The sequence below is a fragment of the Ceratotherium simum genome, chromosome 23 (genome assembly GCF_057802395.1).
Source record: "Ceratotherium simum simum isolate JZ-2026a chromosome 23, ASM5780239v1, whole genome shotgun sequence".
Lineage (NCBI taxonomy): Eukaryota > Metazoa > Chordata > Mammalia > Perissodactyla > Rhinocerotidae > Ceratotherium > Ceratotherium simum.
Window position 1 is genome coordinate 48,881,985 of NC_141922.1, and position 13,078 is coordinate 48,895,062.

The 13,078-nt window shown below is 38.2% G+C and overlaps 1 protein-coding gene across 10 annotated transcripts in view; it reads right to left on the reverse strand.

The window, feature by feature from the left end:
• The window catches only part of PRKDC (protein kinase, DNA-activated, catalytic subunit), a 194,553-nt gene that overhangs the window by 5,910 nt on the left and 175,565 nt on the right, over nucleotides 1-13,078 (reverse strand). For 8 of the 10 annotated variants that reach the window (XM_087447719.1, XM_087447718.1, XM_004431149.3 and 5 more), the window contains 11 exons: nucleotides 11,377-11,588; nucleotides 10,280-10,367; nucleotides 10,045-10,188; nucleotides 5,676-5,880; nucleotides 4,649-4,716; nucleotides 3,847-4,067; nucleotides 3,442-3,534; nucleotides 1,170-1,259; nucleotides 899-970; nucleotides 625-826; nucleotides 95-283 (listed from right to left, as the gene is read on the reverse strand). The exons of 1 other annotated variant lie outside the window; for it this stretch is intronic. In XM_087447719.1, coding sequence (XP_087303845.1) covers nucleotides 95-283; nucleotides 625-826; nucleotides 899-970; nucleotides 1,170-1,259; nucleotides 3,442-3,534; nucleotides 3,847-4,067; nucleotides 4,649-4,716; nucleotides 5,676-5,880; nucleotides 10,045-10,188; nucleotides 10,280-10,367; nucleotides 11,377-11,588 — 1,584 coding nt within the window. Of the gene's footprint in view, nucleotides 1-94; nucleotides 284-624; nucleotides 827-898; nucleotides 971-1,169; nucleotides 1,260-3,441; nucleotides 3,535-3,846; nucleotides 4,068-4,648; nucleotides 4,717-5,675; nucleotides 5,881-10,044; nucleotides 10,189-10,279; nucleotides 10,368-11,376; nucleotides 11,604-13,078 lie in introns of those variants that run through there. One more of the 10 variants, XM_087447724.1, reaches the window with a different exon arrangement.

Here is a 13,078-nt window from a genome sequence, read left to right on the forward strand (position 1 = left end):
ATGATCTGATGCATTTCCATCACATAATAGGAGATGCCAGATCAATCACTGGTACATTATAATAAAAGTGAAAAGTGCATATGAACAACCCTACCTTCCAGTCAAAGGAAGGCTCCTTCACAAACACGTCCATGGTGTTAGCAAGCAGGTCAGAGTGAGAGCGGAAGGCTCTTAGTGCATGCACCATGACACTGTACATAACACCTGTTTCTTTCATTGGTAACATCAGATTGATAAATTGGCGAGTTAGACGAAAAGGCATCAACTCAGGGACTGGCAGAAACTAAAGAGAAAAAAAAATACGTGAATATGTGAACTAGATATCTCAAAGTAACAGGCACAAACAAAACATTCTCCCATAGGTATTATTCACATCTAGTGAGAATATGCACTCCTGTTTTCTTCAAATCAGCTACACAGATGTGAATTCCCTGTTCCCAAGAGTAATCAACACAATCATCCTTGCAACACAAACACCTATGTGCATAGGATCACACATGACTACCATAATAAAACCGACCTGAGGTGTCATTTCTTCTTTAAAAACTACATTTCCAGAAGGTGTTACAAAGTCGTATGACAATTCTAAACTAACTGAGAACAATGAGAGCAAGGTGAGCATACCTGAGTAGCCGATCCAAATGCATGTCCAAAGTCGATTCCAATCACTCCGCCTGTGTCCATGCTGACCATGAAATTGTTCAGATGTCTGTCTCCGATGCCCAGGATCCAGTGGCTAATGCACATCAAAGCGTGAGAGGTGGCAAAGTGGGAGCGGAGTGCCAGGAAGGCCTCAGGGCCTGTGCTCATCCTCAGAAAGGCCCGCCTAGGAGAGGAGACAACCTCTGAGGGCTCTGCTAGGCCACCAGATGGTGTGTAAAATCAAAAGTATACTTACTTTAAGAGATCGGCTGGCACCTTACTTTCTCTTTTTCTAAAAGATGTGACTGTTTCAGTACGACTAGCTCCCCTATGATTTAATAATAGGAAACGTCTGATTAGAACAAACTTCTTGTGATTTGAAATTTAAAATTCTTTGTTTATACCGAAATTCAAAATCAAATGACTAGATTTTGATGATCTCAGAAAAAACTAAGAAACAAAAGTAAATATGCAACTTTGAGAAGAATAAACTAGTCAGTAAGAAGGAAAGTCAAAAGAAAACTTACTTGTACATTAGCTTGTAAGCGCCAACATCACATTTCCCAGACATCTTTGTCAGCCAGTCTCTATATTCAAATAGTGGTGCTTTGGGATCACTAACAATTTGGAATAAGAGAATCAGCATTAGGAAGATATTTAGCATTATATGATTTCAGAGGCAAAGATCACCAAGAATTCACGGAAAAATAATGAAGAGGCAGGGAAAAATAAACATGACTTTAAAACATATTTAATATTAACACTGAAACCATGTTACTGTGGATCTAGAATTTCAATATATCATTATTCATTCTTAACTACTCCTAAAGAAACTAAAGCTATTTCCTATGTAAAAATTCAGGCACAAAACAATCAGATATAATAAATTTCCCAATTCACGCAGAGAGGAACAAGACGAGCTAAACAAGCATTTATAACCTAGGTGTATGGTTCCAAAGATCTGGCCCCAGAAAAGAACTACAACAACAAAGGACAGAACTACACACCACTCAATGCAATTAGGTGAGGAGAGCAGCCCTATCACCACTATGGACAAAAAGACCACGAATGATTTGTTGAAGACGGATTAAGTCGTTTTCGACATTATTTAAAACATTACCATGCTCCTTCTTCACCATTTCCAGTATGGAGACACATACAAAATTCATATTAAGTACAATAAAGTATTTTCTTAAATGACAATGGATTTCAATTGAATTTAAAAAGCTGTTTTCAATAACGCTTCATAGGCAAAAGGCAGTATCTGGGCAGTTGGAAACAATGTGATATTTATATGTTTAACCATTTTTGGTTTTGTGTCAAAAGTTTTAACAAGTTTTCCTACAAAAAAATCTAAAGATAGAACAGTTTCACAACATGTTCCTTGGTAGTTGAATCACTTAAGGCGAATCTTTTCTGAGTTGCTACTAGGTTAATTTCACAAACAGATCACTCCATTTTCATCTAAATTCTCTCCTAGTTTCAACTGGGATGAAAATTTAGGTTGGAAAATTTCAACAAATAAATTAATAAAAAAATAGCAATTATTTTAGTAATAGGGAGCTGGAAGTACCTTGTTTTAGAAAGACGGTGGAAAGTAATTTGTATAATTCCATATTTGAGAAGCACTTCAAACTCTACTGATGCCTATGGTTGCCTTATGCATTTTACATTCCTACCCGACATTACAAATGGAGGGATGGAGATAAGGGGAAGCGAGGCACTCACTGAAGACTCCCAATCTCAGGAGCATGGTGCGTGAGCACCGGAGGGAGATCTGTATTGGCTGATGCCAGAAGGGGCTGCTCACCCACTTCCCTGTCTTCCAGGGGAAGCAGAAACAAATCTAGGCAAAGGTCTCAAATGATTGGAATTAAAAGTTTGTAAACACCGGCCTATTTAGCAGTATTACCCAGGAATAAGAGTTTGATAAGAATATGCCTAATTTTACAGAAATTGTTCCTTACTGATGAGAATATTGCTCCTACGTAAATACTTTCAGGAAAGAATGAGAGTACAATGAAGAGAAACAGGCCTTGAAGCTATTTATGACCATTTACTCTTCCTTCATCCTAGAGCTTGTCACCAAAACTTGTCAACTCCTGCTTCAAAATGTCTCTCTTCAATATTGTCCTTATTTTTCTTTATAGAAACAAAACAAAAACCCTTCTGATCAAAAAATACATATTCATTGTAGAATACTTGGAAAATATAAAAGGATAAAGAAAAATAAAAAGCACCTATATCTTGACCTAGAATTAATTACTAATAATCCTAGCTATACCACTTACACGTTGGGTGACCAAGGACACATGACTTAACCTCTCTGGGCCTCAGCTTCCTCATCTGTACAGAGGTGATACTACTACTCACCTTGTGGGTTTTTGTGAAAAATAAATGACTTCATACACATTAAGAATTGAGAATAGTGCACGCAGAAAATGTTGAGTTAAATGCTAGCTGCTAATGTTACTGTTATTTGTTTTATTTCCTTCAAGATTTTTCGTTTTTTTTTCAGTTAATACTTTTTTTTATTGTAGCTAAATATATGCAACGACCGTTTAGATTAGAACCTTCTACTCCATGTAGTTGATTCATCCAGCCAGAGTCAGATTAAAGAATAGACCAGAGTATAGCTGAGGGCTCCAATTAAAAGGTGCCCTAAAACGTCCCTAGAAACATGAGGCGGAGAAGCGGAATCTGAAACCACTCTCCTCAGGGGGTGCTGTGGCTGGGCAGCAGCAGGCTGGGCTGGGGCCAGGGCAAAGCTGCAGAAAGAGTATCTAGATTCCACGTTACCTTGTATAAGTTGCTTTCTCCTCTTGTGACATGTTACTCAAAAGAAGTTCCTTCAAGGTAAACGTATTTTCGATCCATTCAATTAGTCCTAATCTGTAAAGAATAAATAGTTTATGAACATAAACACAAACTGCTCTTTCTTCACTAAAAAAAAGTTCTGTAGAATCAAGGCACAGTAGATTTCTTGTCAATTCTTCACCTACTTTCTCTACACTAAAATGAAAATCATAGGTTTACAAGTGTTTGTTAGTTCTGTTTAGCTCTCCGTCTTTGTGAAATCTAAAACACGGAATTGTCAAGTGACCTGTAACCCTATCTTGGTAAAATTAAACAAGGGTTTGGCCTAGAGCTGGATTTTCCATTCCCATAAATCTCTCTAGAATGACAACGCATATGTGGTGGTACCTGGAGGTCATGGGTGTGACCTGATATGTCCTTAACTGCATGCTTCTCTGACTACAGGCAGCGTCTCGGGAAAGGATGACGTTCATGACCCCGAAGAGCTGCTCAATGCGCTGGTCCTGCCTCAGATCCTCACCTCCCTTCACAAGGAAAGGGTACTCTCTCTCATCGTGGCCTCGGATGATGATACGCTTTGGTTTTCTCATAGAAGCCATTACTTTTACCTTTAAAAATTAAGGAAACATTTTTAAGTGAAGTCTGAGAAACTGAGAGAATAGCCCATCGCATCATCATAAAAAGGGGAAACATAAGGCTAGTTGGCAGGCATTCCTCAAAGAAAGACCTCTCTTTGAAGACAGAGTCAGGTGACAGAGAAAAAGAATAGAGAACCTAGGGCCAGCAAGATATTTGTTACCTGTTGATGCCCTACTGCTGTGCCACAGAAATTTCACATTACTGGTTACAAACAATTGCTTATAAATGTGGATATCCTCAGTAACAAGCAACATACAACACGTTAACTTTCTACAATTACTTAATTTAATTCTACATATATTTCATAACGGATACACACATACATATATTATTATATCCTTAAATATAATAGATGTTGAAACATTGGAAACATTATATTAAGTAATTCAGTAAATAATAGGATCAGAAAACTCTGGACCTTTGAGACCAGCATGGGAAGCTGTCTTTTCCTTAGTAAAGACAAATATATTATTCTCATATCTGAAGAACTAAATGCCATACATTAATAATCCAAACTATGGTCACTGCGGTCGAAAACGCCAGCACTCACCCGCTCGTCAAACCCAGCGATTCGTGCGTGATATTCTGGTACTGGTTTTCCTTTGCCGTTATACTGACCTAAGACAAACCACAGAAGCCTTACTTAGATATAGGTTGTTACAGAACCCTGTATTTTAAAATATATCTGTTGATCTAATTTTAAAAAAGCTAATCTAACATGATAAAATTTTTACTGCAAGTTTCTATCTAAAGAAAATGGACTTATTTTTTTAATGCCATTATTTCTCAATCTGACTGACAAATGGAAGTTACCTTCCGATTCTAATGGAGTAGACAAATTCCAGAAGGAAAAATAATGCATTGAGCTAGAACACTGCAATATTTCAAGGAGAATCAAGCTGCATATTAGGAGGCTTACATTTTCAATGTTTTTCTTGATACTGACTTATGCAAGGCACAGCTGTTAATAATAATAAAAAGTATTTCTCCAAATATGTTTTTTTTCTATCTACTGGAATGAGAATATGAGTAACCATATTAAAACATTTTTTTGTCTGGCAAATTCCAGGATGAAGAACATGGAATATACAAAGATTGCCTTTGGGAAATCATGCCATGTTCACATCTGACCAACTTCTGTGTCTCTATCTTCAATAGCACAATTCTTTTTCCTGAAGGAAAGTCCATTATCCTATCACTGAAAATGGGACCAACACGTACATCCCAGGAGGTGATTTGCATCTATATCTGTATAATTTCCGAAGAAAATTTATTCGGGAGTGAGCATGGGTATGGTCAGAGGAAATTACCAGTTACCATTATTATTAGATGGAAATCTGAATATCTGTCATAACCAGGAATATAAGAACACTATAATCTAATTAGACAGTCAGTAAAGTATACTAATTCATAGTAATTACAGATTTTCCTAATGATGAAAAATACAGTGAAATTTTAAATGCTTTAAAAAAAAAAACTATCAAGATCCCAATATCATTATTTTAGAGATCCGAAGTTCTTGCTACAGCACTATTCTCCTTAAAGAACAGTTTTGTCACGCCTGAGGGTTAACTCACCAGGAATCTCCAGCTCATTTCTCAAAAATTCTACTTTGAAGTCACTCATCCAGGGTGAGCATTCTTTCAGATTCCCAGGTGGCTTTGAGACTTTGCACATTTTTGAAAATAGCGAGTTCGTAATGTCATTAAAGTCATGGAGCTTCATTCCAGGTAGCTTAGAACCTCCTCTCCCAAAATGTTTATCAAATTCTTTTCCAAAAGCCTGAAATTAATAATAATGTACCTCAAATATTAATGTTTCATTTGAACGTTGGAAAAGGTTCTAGGCTTATGAGTGTTTATAAGAATCAAGTACCCAATTATATAGGTTTTTTCTGTGCTTTAAGATTTATAGTTTTGCCTCCCTTGAATGTTTCCATATCTAAAACACCTGAAGCCTGCTTTCCTTTGTTTCTTTGTGCCCACTGTCTAGTTACTGACCTACATCATTACGAGTAATTAGGAACAAAGTGCAAAATAAAGGGAGTCATTCAATGAAAATGGACAGTCCATAATTCTTCATCAGGGCTGAAGACAGAAATATAAGAATGCTACTTTGGGGTGGCCTGGTGGCGTAGTGGTTAAGTTTGCATGCTCCGCTGCGGTGGCCCAGGGTTCATGGGTTCAGATCCCAGGCACGCACCTACGCACTGCTTATCAAGCCATGCTGTGGCAGCGTCCCACATGTAAAGTAGAGGAAGATGGGCACAGATGTTAGCCCAGGGCCAATCTTCCTCAGCAAAAAGAGAAGGATTGGCAACAGATGTTAGCTCAGGACTAATCTTCCTCATCAAAAAAAAAAAAAAAGCTACTTTCCTTAGTAAGGGTCTTTCAAGCCATTGTATTGGATCATAAACCAGTATAAACGTTATTTAGATATATTTCTGAAAGCAATTATTATTAGAAGTATATTATCTTGGAACATATCAAATAGTTCTTTGTATTAGTTTTTTCTCAAATATTTATTTAAATTACAATCCTGATATCAAAATAAAAGAAACGAAAAAACTCAGGAATATCACTAACAGTGACTTAACAGCTCTCAAGATCTACTCAATTGTCTTTAATTAGAAATTTTTTTACCAAATTTAGAGCTAACCCCACAACATAAATCTGGTATAAATGAAATACATGCTCTATTTTAAAACAATCCACTACAGGAAACCTGACAAATATAAAACCAATTTCTTCTTTAATCTATAAATGGATTAAAAGTATGGAAACAATCTGCAATTCTTAGAATACATGGAAAGATTAGGCATTTCCCAAACATAACCAGCACCAACAATATATCTGACTGGCAAAATGCCCTTCAGGATCATCTAAAGTGAAATCTGAGGCAATTCTGTTTCAGTAGACTACTATTTTAATTAATTAATGCAAATTATGTGTTGATTTGGTACTAAGTAGAAAGTTCTGAATTGATTTTCCAAGGTACTAGTAATTAACCTCAAGACAAATATCATGCCTGGTAGGAAGGATGGAGGTGTGTGTCTGCCACTCTGATGGTATCCCTTAGTTAGGATGGATGTGCTGTGCTCAGCAGCAGCATGGAAGAACCGCGGTCTACACGAGTAGACTCTCAGGGCACAGTCTTATGGTTCCCAGCATGCAGGGAATGGAAGTGGCCACGAGTCAAAGGGATACCACGTGGTCTTGATTGGAGGCTGCATCCACACGAGGCAATGACAAGGGCTGCTGCAGACACTCTCATGCTGCTCGAGGAGACAGCAGGCAGCAAACTGTGGAGAAACACCCTCCCGTCTCCCTAGCGTAGGGGCCAGAGTGGACAGAGCACAAGGCAGATCGGGGAAGGCTGCAGGAGAGGGCTTGCTGAAACGGAATCTTTTCACAGGTGAGGGACTGGCACTACTAAGCTGGGAGACCCCATTCTAGTCTCCATTCTGCCACTCTCTTCGTTCAACACTGGCAAATTACCTGTTTTTCAGCTCTGGCTTCTTTGTTTAGAATAAGGTTTGGCAAACTACATCCTGTAAGTCAAATGCAGCCCACTGCCTGTTTTTATAAATAAAACCTTACTGGAATCCTGCCAGCCACGCCCATCCATTTACATGCTGTTGAAGGCCGCTTCTGTGCTATGATGGCAGCTGTACATACTTGTGACAACAGACTTAGTGTGCCCTGCAAAGCTGAAAATCTGTACCTTTACACAAAAAGAGTGTGGACTACTGGTTTAGGAAAAAACAAACACAAACACTTTTCCAAATCTAGTATTCTATAATTTTATAAACTTTATCAATGCCAGTCCATTAGTTTCAAGTACATTTATAGTATGTACATTTCCTGTTCTGAGACCCTTGCATATTCACCATGTAGCAGTACTATGAGATAGATCTGATCTGATGTGGAGCCTAATACATGTCCAAATAACCAAGGACAGAGGTTTATGATTTTCTCTTCACCTTTAGTATACATCCTTGGTCACATTTAGGCAATGGATAGCCCTGTATGTTCCTATGTTCATACCTTTAACTAAAATTATCCAAAGTAGGAATGACCTACCAAAATCTATCTCTACTTATCAAAACTATACCATTCATTCATCTAGTTAAAGATGCCTGTTTCACATCAGGCAGTATGTTAGGTAGTGGAGAGAACAGATGAATAAGACAGAATCTCTGCCCACAAATCTAATTCAGGAGGCATAAATTAAAGGAAGAGTTCAAGATAAATATGGTTTTAAACTCCTGAGGGTCTCCCCACAAGAACTTGTACACAAATGTTAGCAGCAGCACTACTCATAATAACCAAGAAGTGGAAATACCCCAAATACCCAACAGCTGATGAAAGGATAAATAAAATGTGGTATATCCACACAGTGGAATAATACTCAGCAATAAAAAGGGATGAAGCACTGACATATGCTTCAACATGGATGAACTCTGAAACATTACGCCAAGTCAAAGAAACGAGGTCACATATTGTATGAAGTGTCCAGAACAGGCAAATCTACAGACACAGGAAGTAGTCTAGTGGTTGCCTGGGGCTGGCAGAAAGGGGAAATGAGGAGTGACTGCTAACAGGGATGGGGTTTCCTTTTGGAGTGATGAAAATTTCTAAAATCGATGTGGTAATGTTTGCACAACTCTGCGAATGTAAAAAAAACTATGTTATTGTACACTTTCAATAGATGGATTGCAGGGTATGTGAATTATATCTTAATAAAGCAATTATTGAATAAACCAGAGAGACACAGATCCTCCTTTGCACTAGAGATTGTGGAACTTGAGAAGTGTGGCAAGATGAGTACCAGGACTATTTCTTTATGCTCTTAAACTTCTTGAGGTTTAATGAACAAAGACAGGTTGACCAAAATCGGAAAAAAAAAATTAGTGATGAATGCTAAGAGAGGTGTGCATAAGGTGCTTTACACAACAGAGAGGAAGGAGTACCAGATTCTTCTTTGGGCTGATAAGGAGAGGAGGTTCAGGGAAGGCTCTAAAGGAGAAATGACACATAAAGCCAAGTCTCCAAGGGTGAGTTCCCCAGATGGACAAGGGAGACAAGGTAAACCCATATAGAGGGAGCAATGAGCGTAAGGCATGGCAGTGTGAAATCTGGATCTTTTTGTGTGTGTGTGTGAGGCAGATCGGCCCTGAGCTAACATCTGTGTTAATCTTCCTCTACTTTGTATGTGGGATGCCACCACAGCATGGCTTGATGAGCGGTGTGTAGGTCCGCGCCCGGGGTTCAGAACCTGAGAATGCTGAAGCGGAGCACACGAACTTAACCACTACGCCACCAGGCCAGCCCCGAAATCTGGATATTTTCAGGCTCATTTCAATCTGCACTTGCTCCAAGAGGCTTTTCCTGATTCCTTCCAAACTGAAGTGTGGTCTTTTCCTTTCAGCTCTAGAGCAACTTTAAAAATAGATCTCACATTCACCACCTTTGCCCTTATGCCACAGTTCTGCATATACAGTATTTGTCAGACAATCCTTTGAATTCAGGAACTAGGTCTGTCTTCTCTTTGTATCTCCTGTGGCACCCAGGAGTGTGCCTTGGACAGAGATAAGTGCTCAAAAATAGTTATCAACTTACATAGAATATAAGTATTTTCTTGATCCAATACTCAAATGATTCTGAGAATTAAAACTGTTAACCTACATGTAACCCCCTCCTATCTAAGAATCTAAGCATGAAGAACAGAATGTAACAAAAACCCTCAGGTTTTACCTGTTGCCCCACCTGCCATTATCTGACCTAAAAATATGCCATCAATATCTCCCAGAAAGCATCAGATCCAAAGAAAGTTCACAAACTCAACAGACATTTTAAAACCAGAATTATTAACAAACCAGCAAATATAAGCACTGATCTTCGCAATGATCCCATTAGCACAAAGGCAGGCTGCTGCCATCCATACCTGAATAAACCGCCTTCTAAAAGCCCCAAGGCGTGGGGCCCGTGGGTCTCCCAAGGCTGCATACATTTTTTCATACATCTTTTCAATGTTTTTTTTATTTACAGGGTTTTTTCCTAGTTCAACTTTGATATCATCAGTCCAGTCCTGTGCAGGAAAAAAGGAGAAAAATCAAGCTAGATTGCAAGTAGGTTTTATCCAATTTCTAGGTTTTATGTGCTAGAAGCTGTTATAGTACCTTAAAGAGCATTTCAGGATTAGAGAGCTGTTCTAGGGCATTAATAAAATCTTGAATCACTCCTCCTTGATCCAACTTAATTTTAATCCTAAAAAAAAAAAATTCCACATTTAGGTAATCAAACATCTTAAAAAGATCAAGGCCTATAACTTAGATAATTATTTATGTTTATATATAAATAACCAACTACATAGTCTAGGGTATGAGCACTTTTTAAAATTCTATCCAATATTAGATGAAGCACAAAGTCTGTTTTCTATCCAGAGGTGAGGTTCTTAGAAAAGGTAAAAGCAAATCTTCTTTCAAATGATGTCAACATTTTGATGTATGCAATTTGATACATACAGTTTCTGAAGTTATGTTATGAAAGAAAAGGCCACTTTCTTGACACATTTTTGAACCTTTTTCTTTCCTTTCTTTTTTAAAAAATTAATCATGTTGCAGTTGACTCTGTTAAGGGACTGTGGGGTAGGCAGGGCACCTGCAGCAGCAGATGGTGTGTGACAACCAACAAACTGACAGAAGCTGTGCCTTCCTCTTCCTTGTCTTCTCAGAAAACAAAACACTCTAAATAACAAGGCAAATCAGCTCAAGACAAAAAAAGCTCTTGAAAGAGAATGTCAACTAAAACACCCTATGTTTACCAAGCATTCTTGTAAAAGTAACACCCCACTGCAGTTACGTCCTTACTGTCTCCACGTACAAACCAGCTGCAGCAGTGAAAACGGCAGCGTGTTGGGGAGTTGACCGGGGCCTAATTGAGAAGAGGGCGTCCTGGATAGTGAAAGGACAATTTCAGGAACTGATTTCCCAAAGCATCTCACCTAGTCTGTCTCAGCCAACTATGAGCATAAGGGTAGAAATGTTTCATGAATAACATTCTAAGATAAAATGTACTTAAAAATCAAAAGAAATTCTCTAACAAATAACATACCCAAGGGGAGATGTCTAACAAATAGATGTCTAAGATTTTCTGCTCTTCAGTGACAGCTTTAATTAATTTCAACACAAACATAGCTTCCATGTATTTGCTTTCACCACATAACATTTTTTATGACCCGTAGTATTTGACCAATCTAATTTTTCTGTAATATCACCTTTCCACAAACTCCTTATTCTTATGACCAGCAGAAGTATCTCTGAAGGAATAGCTTTCACTGCTTATAATAAATGGGTAGACAATCGCCTGTGGATAGTTATCAGCAATCTCTTCCACTGTGCACTGGACAGCGATGGCTTCCTCCTTGTCCAGTAAGGCCACCATGTGGCTGATCCAGCCAATGAACTGCCAGCAAGGAACAGAAGAAATCTAAAACACAGAGAGCTGTAACGTAATAATGAACAAAACACTGAACATTGTTTTATTATAGAAGTAGTATGTGTGCAATATAAAAAGTATGTATGCATTTATAATCAAACCTATAAAAACAGACAGAAGTATAAAATAAAGTCTTCTCCTTCACCTCTCTCAGGTCCTATTCCACGGAGGCCAGCACTCAATTCTTTCAGATATTGTCTATGCATCTGCACATATATGCTTTCTTTACAAGAATGGAACAGGCTAGACACACTATTGCTGGTTTTTCTTAGACAGATGGGTAGACAGAGTTACCTCATTTCTTTTAACAGCTGTAAAGTACTCCATTTTATTTAACTACTGCTCTAGAAGGAATTTTTAGGGTATTTTCCAATTTTTGCTATTACAGGTAATGCTACAATGGATATCCCTATATGATTATCTCTTTGTACTTGTGCTATATACCCATAGGATAAATTTTTAGAAGTAAAATTACTATGTGAGCATTAACAATTGTAGGAAACATTGCTAGATTTCCCTCCAAAAATATTTTTCAAATTTTCACTTGTAGAAGTGTAGTTCCAAGACTGGATACAATCAATTTACTTAATTCACTGTCAATCTGAGAAGTTAAAAATATTTAACTTTCATGTTTCCTCATTAGTGAGACTGATGAGTCTGGGTTTATTTGCTTCCATACTCTCCTCATGCATGCATTTCCTCTGACTACTTTCTACTGGTCTGCTTATTTTGTACAGTGGAGACATCAGCTCTCTGTCTCTGTGTTGCAAATCTCTGTCTCTGTGTTGCAAATATTTTTCTCCCACTTTTTTTTTATCGATGTCCTAATAGTTTATAACATTGTGAAATTATAGTAGTACATTTTTATTTGTTAGTCAACATATAAATGCACCCCTTCACCTTGTGCCCACCCCCCAGCCCCTTTGCCCCTGGCAACCACTAAACTGTTGTCTCTGTCCATGTGTTAGTTTATCTTCCACATATGAGTGAAATCACTTGGTGTTTGTCTTTCTGTGTCTGGCCTATTTCGCTTAACATAATACTCTCCAGGTCTATCCATGTTGTTGCAAATGGGACAATTTTGTCTTTTTTTTTTTTTATGGCTGAGTAGTATTCCATTGTATATATGTAGCACATCTTCTTTATCCAATCATAAGTTGAGGGGCACTTGGGTTCCTTCCATGTTTGGCTACAGTGAATAATGCTGAAATGAACATAGGCGTGTGTAAGCCTCATTGTAAGTTGTTTTTTTTTTTTTTTTTTTTAATTTTATTTATTTATTTGTTCCCCCAAAGCCCCAGTAGATAGTTGTATGTTACAGCTGTACACCCTTCTAGGTGCGGGATGTGGGACGTGGCCTCAGCATCGCCGGACAAGCGGTGTGTCGGTGCGCACCCGGGATCTGAACCCGGGCCACCAGCTGCGGAGGGCGTGCACTTAACCGCTAAGCCACAGGGCCGGCCCTGTAAGCCTCTTTGGAT